Genomic DNA, 15,000 nt, shown 5'->3' with positions numbered 1-15,000 from the left:
CACACACACGCCTCTGTTTGCATATTAAAGGTGTGCTAAGTGGAAAGGTTTCCAAAATTGAGATCAAAACATAGTGAGTAGGACCTCTTTCAGGAATGCATTAATGTAGGTTAACAAAATAAAAGAAGTCCTACGGGATGGCAAATTATGTTTTCTTCCCTTGTTTACAAGAAACTAATTTTAAAATACTGGAAAGATGCAGAGGCTCCTACATTAAAGAACTGGAAAGAACTTATGAAATATTATCTGACCATAGAAAATACATTATCCGAAGACAACAACAAAACAAATCAATTTAATGAAGTATGGAAACACATCTATGAGGCACTATGAGAAATAAAGCTTGTAGCATTGCTGAGAAGGGAGGGGGGAACTACGGTGGAGATCACAGGACATGGATTTTTCTTTTTGTGTGTCTTTAAATGTTATGCGTGTGTGTGTGTGTGTGTGTGTGTGTGTGTGTGTGTGTGTGTGTGTGTGTGTGTGTGTGTGTGTGTGTGTGTGTGATCATGCAATAATGAACAACATACACATTTGTCCTTTTTCTTATTTTTTTCTGTCTTTTCTTAGTTTGTATGTATTGTCTTGTTGTTTGTTTGTTTGTTTGATTATTGTTAAAAAAATAAAAATAAAATAAAAAGAATTATACAAAAAAACAAAATAAAAGAAGTATTGAGGTATTTAATAAAAAAAAAAAAAAATCAGAATTGATCTTTTTCTTTTTTTTCATTATTTATTTATTCAAATGTTCTTTTATTTATTTTGCATGCAGGGTCATAAAAGATGATGCACATAGACTTCACTCAGCACATGCATGTCAATTGTAGTATGCTGAAAATACATAAATGCCCTCATTACCTCCATAGCATTTTGGAGTATTCGTCTTTATTCTTGACATTTCACGACATATTAAAAAAAAAATCTTCCTTATCTGATTTTTTTTTTCTCTCCCATGGCCTTAAAACTCTTCTGTACTTTAGTATGTAGTGTAGTAAAAAGAAAGAGTATGCGATTTGGAACGCACTCAGGGTTAATTTTGGGTTAATTGTTGTGGACGCTTTAAACTGAAAGTAGCTGAAATGTGCCATGTGTCATGTGAGCCCATGCGGAAGTTCCCCCGGCAGTTGACTGACAACCGAGCAACAAGCAGCAGCCAGCAAGCTAAAACAAAAGCAATGCAAAAATACCAGTCACCTAGCTAATATTAAACTATCTCCCGGTATAATCACGCTTAGACGTCACTTATTACCGTTAATGCCACCGGGATATTAACGGAAAACAACCCGGATGTAACCGAAATGGAAATATCTTTAAGAATAGTTATTTTGACGGTGATTTTCTTTGCATCGAAGGTGAGTTGTGACTTGCTAACTGAAACTAACGCTGATTTTAGGGGTTAAATCACATTGTCAAGCTATTTATAATGATCCTAGCAAACTTAATTATATTGTCAGTGAGTAGGCAACATATTGGGCTAATTTGTGTGTCAGAAATGTTGTGTTTGACGGCTTATAAAGGGATAAATTAGTGGTTTCAGTTTAGCTAACGTTAGCTTAAAATAACCAAGCTAGTGTGGCAACAGATAGGCTACATAACAGTTCACTCAGGCTGTTAATCATTGCACATTTTATTAGTATAAATGCGTTTCTAAAACATATCAAATTATAGGCGGTTAGAAGCTAATTTCGAAGTATTATTATACTCGGTGGCTTGGCGAAACGAAAGGGTTGTTTTTCTTCTGACGTGAACTCACACGTCACCAACAAGGAAGTGTTTACATTTTTTTTAATAACTTCTGTAATAAGGAAACATGTTGATGGTGTTATGGTTTTATTGGTCACTGTTATGAAACTGTGTTGGTTAACTGGTTAGCTTGTAGGCTGCAGTTAGCAGTATTGTATTTTATTAATTATTTATTGGGGCAATAAAGGTTTATCTATCTATCTATCTATCTATCTATCTATCTATCTATCTATCTATCTATCTATCTATCTATCTATCTATCTATCTATCTATCCACTTTTATTTAAAAATATCATGGAAACATAGGGTTTCTGCAATTGTTGAAAAGTATTCAATGCATGAACAGTGGTGTTGACACATTGTTGTGGTCACCTAGTATAATACACAAGCTCTGTTTTATAAATTGTAATGTTAGGGTTCTCTTTCATATTAAGTTCCAGCTAAAAATGGGCCTCTAGAACACATTTGCACTTAAAGGTGTAGTCAGTGATTCTGGAGAACGCTTGTTGTCAAAATCACTTTTTGTCAGACTCAGTGAATATCTCCTCATGATCTGCTACCTGTCCGTACTTGGAATGCGCTGACATTTTATTTTATTTTGTCTTTTGTCTTTCGTTTGTGCGTTCACTTTCTCAATTGTGTGATTGAGTTGTGTCGTGCAAAGAACACAAACACACAACTGAAAAAGTGAACGCACAAACAAAAGACAAAATACAGAATATACAAAATAAAATAAACGACTATCTTGGGCGTACGTATGTTTGTGTTCTTTGTAAATATAAATATCCAAAACTAATATAAAGAATAAAGAATGAACCTTATTAGGGCTGGCCCGAATGCCATTTTTCAGGCTTCGAATATTCGTTGTTTTTTCCGAGCGAATATTCGAATATTCGTTCCAGAAAAAAACACCATCAAAAACAACACGCTTTTTTTAAATAAAAAAAAACGTTAATAATCCCTATATACTCCCTGGAACCGATTTTGACAGTATCTGCATATTTTGTTGAAGATTTACGCGCTCGGAGGTGAAGTAATGGATGCGCTATGACACTTAGTGATGTAATATCCTCCTAAATGAGCAATACTACTACTACTACTACAATATTACTAACTTTGATATCCAAATATAAAATTATTTGATGACATTATATTGCAGTACTAGCTTCTTGCAAAAAAAAAAAAAAAAAAAAGCTCCGAATACTAATTTAAGCTCCGAATACTAATTTTCCGAACAAGTATTCGAATATTCGAATAATTTGGGCCAGCCCTAAACCTGATTTCTCTCCGTACAGGTAAGCTGCCAGGAGGGGATCTTACACGTCTCAAATGAAAATGAAGAAAGAGAATTCTGCATCGTTTACAATCACTCCTGGACACCGCTGTCCGAGACACTCCAAGCTGCTGTAAGTTCAACAAACATTTTAAACATTTTATTCTATATCGTAACTTATTAGTATCAGCAGAGGAAAGTTAGCTGTTTGTGTCTATTTTTTTTTTCTATATATTTTCTTTTATATTAACTTACTTATCCACTAAAAGGGCGCCCTTAGCTCAGTTGGTAGGGCGTCCCCTCCATGGGCCTCGGCCAGCAGCAGACCCGGGTTTGATTCCAGCCCGCGGTCGTTCTCTGCATGTCACTCCCCTCTCTGCCCCATTTCAACTCTGTCTCTACACTATCAATAAAGCATAAAAATGCCAAAAAAAAAAAAAAAAAAAACTTATCCACTAATGTTTCAGCTGTTTAAAATAACATAAAATAAGTTTATATTGAAACCTAAGCTGAAGTACTCCACATTTGTACTTAAAGATGGAGTCAGTGATTCTGGAGAACGCTTGGTGTCAAAATCACTTTATTTTTTTCCAAAATTCAAAATCAGTGAATATCTCCTCATGATCCGCTACCTGTCTGTACTGTGTGTGTGCGCTGAAAAGAAAAAATCTGGTGTTAATACACAGCCTAGGCTCTGTAAACTGGCATGTCAACAAAGGGGACCCACTATAGATAGCAATATGCCCGTACTCCTCCTTTTATGTTTATGTACTTACTTAGTTACTTTCCACCAACAACATACTCAAATTGACGTCAAAATTAGTATGAGTAGGACTTTAGTAGAGCTTTTACAACACAGCCTTATTCTTAAACCCTGTATTGTCTTCCCTGTTAAAGGTGCAATATCCCTTATTTAATTTGTGACTATGTTTCTTCAAGTTATTATGTAAAAAAATAACGTACAATTTTAACCATATCCTAAACCTTGTATGTTCTCCCCTCTTAAAGGTGCAGTATCCGTTAGTGAACCTGTAATACATGTCTGACTATGTTTCTTCCATGTCTATTAAGAGAACGATTACATACATTTTTTCCACCTAACCAAACTGTCAAAAAAAGTTACACCCTTTTGCTTTAAGTCAATGCATTTAGTTGATTTTTACCACTGGATGAGAACATTTCATTTTCTTCATATTCTAACTGTTAAATCCTGTATTTCTCTCCCCTCTTAAAGGTGCAGTACCCCTTATTTAACTTAGTTACTTTACACCAATGGATGAACAAATTCATTAAGTTTTCCTCCTATCCTAGCTGTTACATTACATCATAGGTTATGTCGATTATTTGTTGCTGTCCTAGTTTGTGACTATGTTTCTTCATGCTATTATGTTAATTGTACCCATATTCTAACTATTATTGGGGCGACTGTGGCTCAGTTGGTAGAGCGGGTCGGCCGATGATCAAAGGGTTGGAGGTTCGATCCCCGCCCTGCCACCTGTGTCATAGTTGTTGTGTCCTTGGGCAAGACACTTCACCCAACTTGCCTCGTGTGAATGTCGATAGTTAGCCTGCTGCTATCGGTGTATGAATGTGTGTGTGAATGGTAACGTGGGAAAGGGAAACAGGTCTCCCTTGCAAAAGAGTCTTCGGTCTCAATGGGATTTACCTGTATAAATAAAGGTTAAAAAAAAAAAAAAAAAAAAATTATACCCCATATTTTTCTCCCTTCTTAAAGGTGCAGTACGCCTTAGTGAACCTGACGTCCACTCCTCTGTGCAATGCGTCTGGAGTGAGTCCAGACCTGGTGAAGGACAGAGCCGTAGTGGTGATGAGAGGCGACTGCAACTTCAGCCAGAAAGCTCTGGTGGCTCAGAGTCTGGGAGCCAAAGCCCTGCTCATAGCCAGCAAGGACTACATGGTAAGATATATGATTTATTCAAAACAAAGCTTGAAAATGCCAAAAAAAAAATATTATTTATTTATTTAAGATTTCTTTAGTTATATGTGCTCCGAGGAACTTTCGTTTTTTCATAATTCTAGCAGCCCCTTTGGACAAAAGCGGTAGTGTTTTAATATAGTTTTTCTTAATGCCAGCAAGGATTATATGGTTAGATATTTAGTTAAGTTATTTATTCATTTAAGATTTCTTTATTTAAAGGTGCTATTATATTGTATTATTATATCTATTAAAGGTGCTACGAGGAACTTTAAAATATTTCTAAAACTGTCACATTTTTATATAGTTGTTCTTAATCCCTTTGTCATGGGTACGATCACCCAGGAACAACAGCTGGCGTATTAAAAACACAAATAATTATGGCTAGTTGCTCAGAGTCTAGGAGACAAAGCCCTGCTCATAGCCAGCAAGGACTATATGGTAAGATATTTAGTTATTTATGATTTATTATGTATGTTGTATGTTCTTAAGTATGTGGTGATGGTGTAGCTTGGCTCCGCCCGCCTACCTACTTCCGCCCAAATTTCATTTTCCCTTCAGTAGTCAGTCTGGGGCTGCGGTGAATTTCTCATTTTTAGCTCCGGAATTTTTTTTCTCCGTCCAATCAGCGAACAGAGCGAGTGGCTGAGAACGATGACGTCGAAGTCGCGCTCCAGTTTCAGTTGAATGCTGCGTTCCTTTATACTCGGAAGAAGGAGATTTCCGACTTGGTAGTTCCGAGTTCCGACCTGTCTGTGTTCCAGTGCATCTGCTCGCGAAAGTATGGACGCCTAAAACCTTTCTCGTCCAAATAACTAAACATTAGGCTCTAGCTAGTTACTGTTGCCAGGTACCGGTAGATCCATAGACTACAATATGTAGTGAAGTCGGAAATTTCCGAGTTCCCTGTCCAACTGGAACGCACCGTCAGAAGCCGGCTCATGACACACGTGATGCGATTGGTTGGCTAATCCAGAGTGGCACTGGGCAGATCCAATAGTTTTAAACTTCAACAGACACCCGCCTTCAAGTGAGTTAACGTTTGCCAATTACAGCAGTTCCAGACCTTCTGTACAAATGAAATGAAGTACGATGGTCTGGTAGCGCCAGGCTAGTGATGGTGCACACAAATAACAACAACATTTAACAGCAACAACCAACTGGATATGTGTCTTCTGTACTACTGGTCTCTTAATGATTTTGGTCACTATGTTTGTTTGTTTATTTATTTATTATTATTCTTCTGGACAATTACACACAATACACAATTTTCTCTTTGCATATTCACACATAGTACTTTGTGTTATCGCCCGAAGGGTGGCAGGAGAAGGCAAAGGCTTATCAGGTCCCGCCCCCACTGTCATAAGATTCAGATACACAGATACACAGCTACTGATACAGTTGAAACATATTTTTAAGAAGATGCATTCCAATACACAGACAATTTTAGGTCTTAAACCTGCAGTGTGTAGAATTTTGGGTTTTATTTCCTAGCAGATTTTGTAGAAAGTAATTATAATATCCATAAGTACATTTAATTTAGTGCATAATAGCTGAACAAAATGTTTTGAATTATTTATTTTTCCCTTAGAAAGGGTCTCATATATGTCCATATTTCTGCATATTTTGGACCAAGGCCTAGTGCCACCATCTTGAAAGTGTCATAGTTGGAATGTCTTCAGGTGCATTGTTTAAAATGTAGAATTGTTCTTGTCCTTGAAGGCCACTGTAGCTTCTGTTATTATTCTAAAGGGTTGGGGTTACCCAGGGAGTGTTGCATTCTAGAACTTTGTAGAACTTTCTTGATGATGTCATATTACACACTGCACCTTTAATGGAATCTTCTACATATTTTTTTGACAATATACACAATGCAATGAAGAACATAACAGATTATAGACGTCACATTTATATTTATTTAAAGGTGCTACGAAGAGCGTTCAGTTTGTGTCAATTCTTGCGCCCCCTTTGGACAAAAGAGGTAGTGTTTTTATATAGTTTTTCTTAATGCCTTTGCTCAGTCTAGGAACTAAGGCTTTGCTCATAGCCAGCAAAGATGATATGGTAAGATATTTAGTTATTTATTTATTTAAAGGTGCTATTATAAAGAAGCTATGAGGAACTTTAAAACTGAAAGTTCCTCATAGCTACTTTAAACTTCCATGTAAGGCCCATAATCTTCAATATGTTTTAATCTCTGTACTTGTAAATCCTGCAGTGTGAGCATTTATACACGTCACATGTCAGATGCAGAAGTGATTCAGACACGAGGAAGTGACAGTGGTTTGGGTTTTTCAGGGGATTTCCATTTAGAGATTTATTTATTTTTTCCGCCCGTCATGTTTTGTTCACTGTGTCATCGTTTACATATTTGAAATTGTTTGACAAGATACAAGTAGGAGGCGGTGGACGCACGCACACACACACACACACTCATTCTCGCACACACATGCACCTGCACACACACTCACACACACTCACTCACTCACTCACTGACTACGTGCACACAAATAACAACAACATTAAACAGCAACAACCAACTGGATATAGCTGTTTTTCCTGGGTGAGTGTACCCATGACAAAGGCATTAAGATAATGGCCTTGTTTGTTCGTAAATGTTATTTATGATCATCAGAGGAAACATTTAAAAGTTCCTTGTTAAAAGTTTATTAGGGCCCGAGCAGAGAAATGTGCGAAAGCCCTATTGAAATCGGTATGATTCTTATTATTATTCTTCTTAGGGGTTAACGGCACTTTTCACCCACTTCCCGTCATGCATAAGTTGAAAAACTTTGCGTACCCATCAGACCTTAATTATTATTATTATTATTATTATTATTATTATTATTATTATTATTATTATTATTATTATTATTATTATTATTATTATTATTATTATTATTATTATTATTATTATTATATTTTTTTAAATTTTAGGCAACAGCTATTTTTCTAACTGAAAGGATACAGTATTAAGATGTGTTGTGTGCTGCTCTCTCTCCAGGTGACTCCCAGCGCCAATGACTCTGAGTATCCAAAGGTCCATATCCCTCTGGCTCTCATGAGGTACCGGGACTTCCTGGAAGCACAGCAGGTCAGACAGACTTTTAGATTTTATATTTATTCAAGAATAAAAAGAAATATTGCAATACAAAAAAATAATTGTGGCGGCAGTGGCGAAGTGGGTAAGGAGGTTGCCTCTGGAGTGCAGGGTCGGAGGTTCGATCCCCCGTCTCCCCGCCACGTGTCGAAGTGTCCCTGGGCAAGACACTGAACCCCGAATTGCTCCCGATAGTTAGCTTAGCACCCTGCGTGGTAGCTGCTGCTGCCATCGGTGTATGAATGTGTGTGTGATTGGGTGAATGTGTATAAAACAATGTAAAGCGCTTTGAGTCTGTGATAAACGGAGATAAAGCGCTATATAAGTCCATTTACCATTTACCATAATTGTTTTAATGTCAGTAATCATCTGGAAAAGTTTTGTGATGAAATGTATAAGTTAGAAATGTTACCCCATTTGGGGCGCTGCGGTGGTGTGGTGGATGGAGCGCGTGCCATGTCCGTTGCAGTGGTCGCGGGTTCGGATCCGACCCGTGGACCTTTACTGCAGGTCATCCCCTCCCACCCCCCTCTCTCTCTCTCTCTCTCTCTCTCTCTCTCTCTCTCTCTCTCTCTCTCTCTCTCTCTCTCTCTCTCTCTCCCCATTTCAACTCTGTACTGTCTAATAAAGCTTGAAAATGACAAAAAATAATGTACTGTATATCCCCAGGTGTTTGGTGAGTCGATGCAGGTCCAGCTGTTCTCTCCTCCTCACACACAAACACACACACACTCACTCACTCACTCACTCACTCACTCACTCACTCACTCACTCACTCACTCACTCACTCACTCACTCACTCACTCACTCACTCACTCACTCACTCACTCACTCACTCACTCACTCACTCACTCACTCACTCACTCACTCACTCACTCACACTATTTTACTTATTAAGAGTATAATGTTTGAAATTATATCCTCAGGTGTTTGGTGAATCGATGTAGGCTAAACTCTCCTCTCCTCCTCACTCTAAACGTATTAGCTTTCATAAGTCAATAAGTGTCACTATATAATTGACTAAAATAAAGACTTAACTGCATTATATACAGTCTATGGTTGTTACAAATTCAAAATGTCTGCCTAGTTGCTTTATAAAGTGTTTGAATGTCTGTTCCCAGGTGTTTGGTGAGTCGATGCAGGCTCAGCTGTTCTCTCCTCCTCACTATAAACTGGACCCGAGCATCGCTGTCATGCTGCTGATCGCCATAGTGACCGTAGCTCTGGGAGGATACTGGAGTGGACAGTGTGAGAAGTGAGACACACGCACGCACGCAGACAGACAGACGGACGGATGGGCGGGCGGACACATACACAGACAGACAGACAGACAGACAGACAGACAGACAGACAGACAGACAGACAGACAGACAGGCAGGCAGACAGACAGACAGACAGACAGACAGACAGACAGACACACACACAGGCAGGCAGAGACACGGACAGACAGACAGACAGACAGACAGACAGACAGAGACACGGACAGACAGACAGACAGACAGACAGACAGACAGACAGACACACAGACAGACAGACACACAGACAGACAGACAGACAGACAGACAGACAGACAGACAGATAGAGAGACAGACAGACAGACAGAGACACAGACAGACACAGGCACACACACAGGCACACATGTATGTATGTTTATTAATTAATTTATTTAACTTTTATTTTAAAACAACAATACAAACTCGATGTACAATGCAAATACATCAAATACACACCAACTGGTGCGGGGCCTGTGAGAGGTGAGAGAGGCTTTATATGAACACGTTTAGTTATAGCTAGGGGACGCACTGAAACGAAAATGATTGTCCTAAACCATAACTGAAAATACATATATATATTTTTTTTGTGGCAGTCTTTCATCCTTTTAGACAATTTTTTCACCAGTGCATGAATTTAATAGCCTAGATGTGCTTTTTTACAATTTTTTCTTGCTTTTTAAAGAGGACCTATTATACTACTTTTCTGGTCTTAATTTCTTGTTTTACACTGCTATAGAGCAACCTGACACGAATCACATCACACAAAACTATGTAGATTTTCGGGAAGCTCTTTCTCTTATTTTGGCGATCCAGCACGTCCTGTCAACACTTGAGTGTGTGTGCTTCGGCCATCTCCGCTCCCTCCGCCTGTGCATCGGCCTCCTTCAAACCCCACTCCGTTGTGATTGGTTACCTTCCTTCCGGAACACTTTCAGTGGCGGGAAGCGCGAGCATGGACCTATAAGGGCGCGAGGCAGACGCGAACAGGGAAGTGACGGCATTACCATACATGGAAACATCCGCGTGGTCACGTCACAAATTTTTATGCGACGTCACAAATTATGAAAGGGTAGACCGCTTTGAAGACGTGACTTCTCGACTGGCTAGAATAGTGTTTAGTGCTCTGCACAGACACCCCAGACGGTCAGCAGGGAATACGTCGAAATGCATGTAAGTCATTATTTGATAATTTAGTATGGTTAAGCATGACTATAAATCATTATAACAACGTTCATAGGTCATAAAAGTCAAAAAGCATCATAGGTCCTCTTTAAAGAAAAAATACATTACAAAACTACAATTTAAAAATATTTATGCAACAATAAATAATTTTTAAAGATTCCAACAGGCATTTGCATAAAAACTTGAGGATAGAAATGTTTTTACTGCCAACCAGCAATACAGAGATTGATTTAATTGTACGTTCCAACCTAGGTGTATCAATCTACTGTATGCTGCAACACACATAACCATCTATATTTATAAACGATAGTCTTTACATAATGCCCAACTAACTCCAATAGCATTTTGGAGTATTCGTCTTTATTCTTGACATTTCTCGACATAATGAAAAAGAAAATCTTCGTTTTTCTCTCTCCTGTGGCCCTAAAACTCTTCTGTACTTTAGTATGTAGTGTAGTAAAGAGAAAAAGTATGTGATTAGGAACGCAGGGCATCTGTTTTATAAATCAAAGTGTTGACATCCATATAAAACCCTGTAATGTTGTGTGTGTGTGTGTGTGTTTTAGGGAGCGACTGAACAGCTGTTCTATGGGTGGAGGAGGAGACAGTAAAGCAGACAGTGGGGAGCTGTTCCTGTACTCTCCCCTCAAAGTGGTCTTCTTTGTGGGCTTGATGTGTGGCATGTTGGTCCTCATGTACTTCTTCTATAATGTACTGGGTGAGTGGATTTCACATACAGAAACACACAGAGATACGCACACAGAAACAGACATGCACACACACACACACAGACATAAACACAGAAATACACACACACACACACACACACACACACACACACACACACACACACACACACACACACACACACACACACACACACACACACACACACACACACACACACACACACACACACACACACACACACACACACAGAAAAGCACACAGACAGAAACATGCACAGGAACGCAAAGACTCACTCACTCACTCACTCACGGAGTGCTCTGGTGGCGTAGTGCATATCGGCTCCGGCCTTCGTTGCAGTGGTCGCGGGTTCAAATCCGACCCGTGGACCTTTACTGCAGGTCACCCCCCCCCTCTCTCTCTCTCTCTCTCTCTCTCTCTCTCTCTCTCTCTCTCTCTCTCTCTCTCTCTCTCTCTCTCTCTGTCTCCCCATTTCAACTCTGTACTGTCTAATAAAGCTTGAAAATGCCACAAAATAATATTAAAAAAATTTCAAAATCTGATGGGTTGTTGTCTGTGTATCTCTTCCTCTCAGTTTACATCATCATCGCCATATTCTGCCTGGCGTCGGCCTCGGCTCTGTTCAGCTGTCTGGACGCAATCCTGGATCTCATGGGGGTCGGCACTCTGAGGTAGGAGCATCACACACACACACACACACATGCACACACACACACACACTCGTTCGAACTCACACTCGGTCGCACGCACACACACGCACTCGGTCGGACGCACACACACACACACACACACACACTCGTTCGAACGCACTCGCAGTCTCACACACACACACACACACACACACACACACACACACACACACACACACACACACACACACACTCACACTTTCACAAATGTTTTTTCGTAAAATTATTTTTATTTTTTCATTTTTTTCAATGGGGCCCAAATATGTTTTTAGCAATAGGCCCCTTATATCATAACCTAAAGAGGGTGTAAAAATGACTTCACTAAAACAACAATTTTAGCCTGAAAAGAGAAGAATAGATTCTAACTTATAAGCAGCTAAGCACATGTGAATGTTTTACTTGTTTCCCTGGTATACACAGAAATGTTAGTAATGTTTTTTTTTTTACCACGTAACACAATTTGTGGTCATAGAGCTGTGTGTGTGTGTGTGTGTGTGTGTGTGTGTGTGTGTGTGTGTGTGTGTGTGTGTGTGTGTGTGTGTGTGTGTGTGTGTGTGTGTGTGTGTGTGTGTGTGTGTGTGTGTGTGTGTGTGTGTGTGTGTGTGTGTGTGTGTGTGTGTGTGTGTGTGTGTGTGTGTGTGTGTGTGTGTGTGTGTGTGTGTGTGTGTGTGTGTCTTTCTGTCTGTCTGTCTGTGTGTGTGTGTGTGTGAGTGTAACTATGTGTCACCATCTCTGACTCCCTCCCTTGCAGACAAACCCTAAACCACTGAAAGCTTGTTGTTTATTTGCCCGTCTGTCTTGTGTCTGTTTTTAGCTTCTCCGTGCGAAACTGGAACTTCTCCGTGCGCTCCCTCGTGCTCGCTGCTCTGTGCATTACTGTGGCAGTGGTGTGGGGCGTCTACCGCAATGAAGACAGGTAACTTTATTTTATTTTTTAGTGGTTTTATACATATGGACTAAAAAAAAAACAGAATAAGGAAACACATACAATACATACACAACCCCCTCGCCCCTCTCCCCTCCCCTCCTCCTCTCCCCACCCCCTCCCCCCTCTCCCCTCTTCCATCTCCCCACTCCCCTCTCCCCTCCCTCCTCCCCCCTCTCCCCTCTTCCATCTCCCCTCTACCCTCTCCCCTCGCCCCTCTCCCCTCTCCCTCTCCCCTCTCCCTCTCCCTCTCCCCTCTTCCATCTCCCCTCGCCCCTCTCCCCTCCCCTCTTCCATCTCCCCTCTCCCCTCTTCCCTCTCCCCTCCCCCTCCCCCCTCTTCCATCTCCCCTCCCCCCTCTCCCCCCCCCCTCTCCCTCTCTCCCCCTCCCCCTCCCCCTCCCCCCTCTCCCATTCCCTCCTCCCCCCTCTCCCCTCCCCCCTCTCCCTCCTCCCCTCCCCCTCCCTCACATAAACAGACAAGGAATACAGAGAAAAAAGTGAAATAAATAACTAAGACAAAATGATTAAGAAAATAAGCTAGAAGTACACAAGAAACAAAACTAAAACTAAAACTAAACTGGGGCAAACCCTCACACCTTTTGGTTCCCTAAGTGCCGCAGCACTGGGCTAGACAGGTAACTTTTAAAGGGACACATTTAATCCAGTGTTAATACACAGCCTAGGTTCTGTAAACGGGCATGTTAAAAAAAAGGGGGGGGGGGGATGTAAGTAAATGCACATGTACAAAAATCTCAACTTCTAAAGCACTTACATCAACTAAACTTTCCATAATCATTCTCAGCACTATTCTGAAGGTTATTACAGAAGGATTTGTTCATATGTTGTTAATTGTCTGATTTATGAGACATTTTCTTCTTAAAAACAGGCCCAAAATGCATTTTTAAGCCCTATACATAGTATATTTTTTTTATATAGTTTTCTGGTGATATCTATAAGTTATCTATAAAGCCTCTGGAATCCTGGTCTAAAAAAGTAAAAATCAATATCAAAGTTGGCTGTCTTAATACGCTTTTACAAAAATCTGCCTGAAATAATTGTTCATAAATATTATAAAATCATATTTTTTACTGTCTAGACCGTTAGACAGGAGTGTGTGGGTGTGGATCTGGTCAGTGTGATAATGTTGTTGGTGCTGTAGTTGTTATTCTAGCTCAAGAGTCACTGGTTATATTTTTAAAGTTTGGTTAGCGCTCCGAGAATAAACACACAGATGCTATTTTCAGCTCTCCCTGTCTCAATATCCTCAACTTAACTTGTCTAGTGCTATTTTTATGATGCTATTCAGACAAATTAGTCTGAGTTTAAGAGTCTGGAAGTCAAAAACATTACAAGCAAAAGCCTTTTGGTGATATGTATGTTTACAAAATACTGGCAAAGTTTGTGGACTTATATAGTTAAAGGTGCAGTCAGTGATTCTGGAGAACGCTTGTTGTCAAAATCAGTGAATATCTCCTCACGATCCTCTACCTTTCCTCACTGTGTGTGCTCTTAAAAATTATACAGTGTTAAAATACAGCATAGGCTCTGTAAACAGGCATGTAAACAAATGGTATTTAAACAAAGGGGCCCACAGTAGCTATAGCTAGCAAGATGCCAGTGATTTTGACAAAAAGCGTTCTCCAGAATCACTCAGTGCGTTTACATGCAGACTCATAATCGGATAACTAAACGAATAAGACCTTAACAGGACTTTTAAACTGCATGTAAACACCTTTATCCGATCTACTTCGGACACAAATCGGCACAATAACGGACAAGAGAAGTCGGATAAGAACACCTAGATAATTCGTTTATTGTCGGCTTTCTCTCTGCATGTATACAGGGATCGGATATCGCATATCGGACTTCTCGTTCTGTGCTTGTGTGCCTGCGCGTGATAGGCTACACCATGGGTTATTGACGGAAGAGAACCGGACGTGGCTCTAAAACCACTTGTTGAAAGCATGGTTGAAAGGGCTACAGCGCCACCTAGCATAGTGGAGACAGCCATGCATCGGACATTTATCTGATTTCTGAAAGGCCATGTATACTCAGACAAGTGACACGGTCCGTTCGAGTGTCTTGTTCGATATATGTGATAATCCAATCTAGTTGTGCCATGTAACCGCACTGACTGACTCCACCTTTAAATTTCATAGTGCTGCAAA

The 15,000-nt window shown here is 40.0% G+C and overlaps 1 protein-coding gene across 3 annotated transcripts in view; it reads left to right on the top strand.

The window, feature by feature from the left end:
• The first annotated feature begins 1,135 nt into the window (after positions 1–1,135).
• Positions 1,136–15,000, top strand: part of sppl2a (signal peptide peptidase like 2A) — a 28,556-nt gene continuing 14,691 nt past the window's right edge. For all 3 annotated transcript variants that reach the window (XM_080026484.1, XM_080026483.1, XM_080026482.1), the window contains exons 1-8: positions 1,136–1,352; positions 3,039–3,149; positions 4,752–4,934; positions 7,957–8,046; positions 9,174–9,307; positions 11,075–11,226; positions 11,791–11,887; positions 12,720–12,821. In XM_080026484.1, the coding sequence (XP_079882610.1) occupies positions 1,299–1,352; positions 3,039–3,149; positions 4,752–4,934; positions 7,957–8,046; positions 9,174–9,307; positions 11,075–11,226; positions 11,791–11,887; positions 12,720–12,821 (923 nt within the window). In that variant the 5' untranslated portion in view covers positions 1,136–1,298. The remainder of the gene's footprint in view (positions 1,353–3,038; positions 3,150–4,751; positions 4,935–7,956; positions 8,047–9,173; positions 9,308–11,074; positions 11,227–11,790; positions 11,888–12,719; positions 12,822–15,000) is intronic.

This window comes from Ammodytes marinus (assembly GCF_949987685.1).
Source record: "Ammodytes marinus genome assembly, chromosome: 1".
Classification (NCBI taxonomy): Eukaryota; Metazoa; Chordata; class Actinopteri; order Uranoscopiformes; family Ammodytidae; genus Ammodytes; species Ammodytes marinus.
The sequence above is the reverse complement of the archived record's forward strand: the minus strand, read 5'-3'. Positions and strand labels throughout refer to the sequence as shown.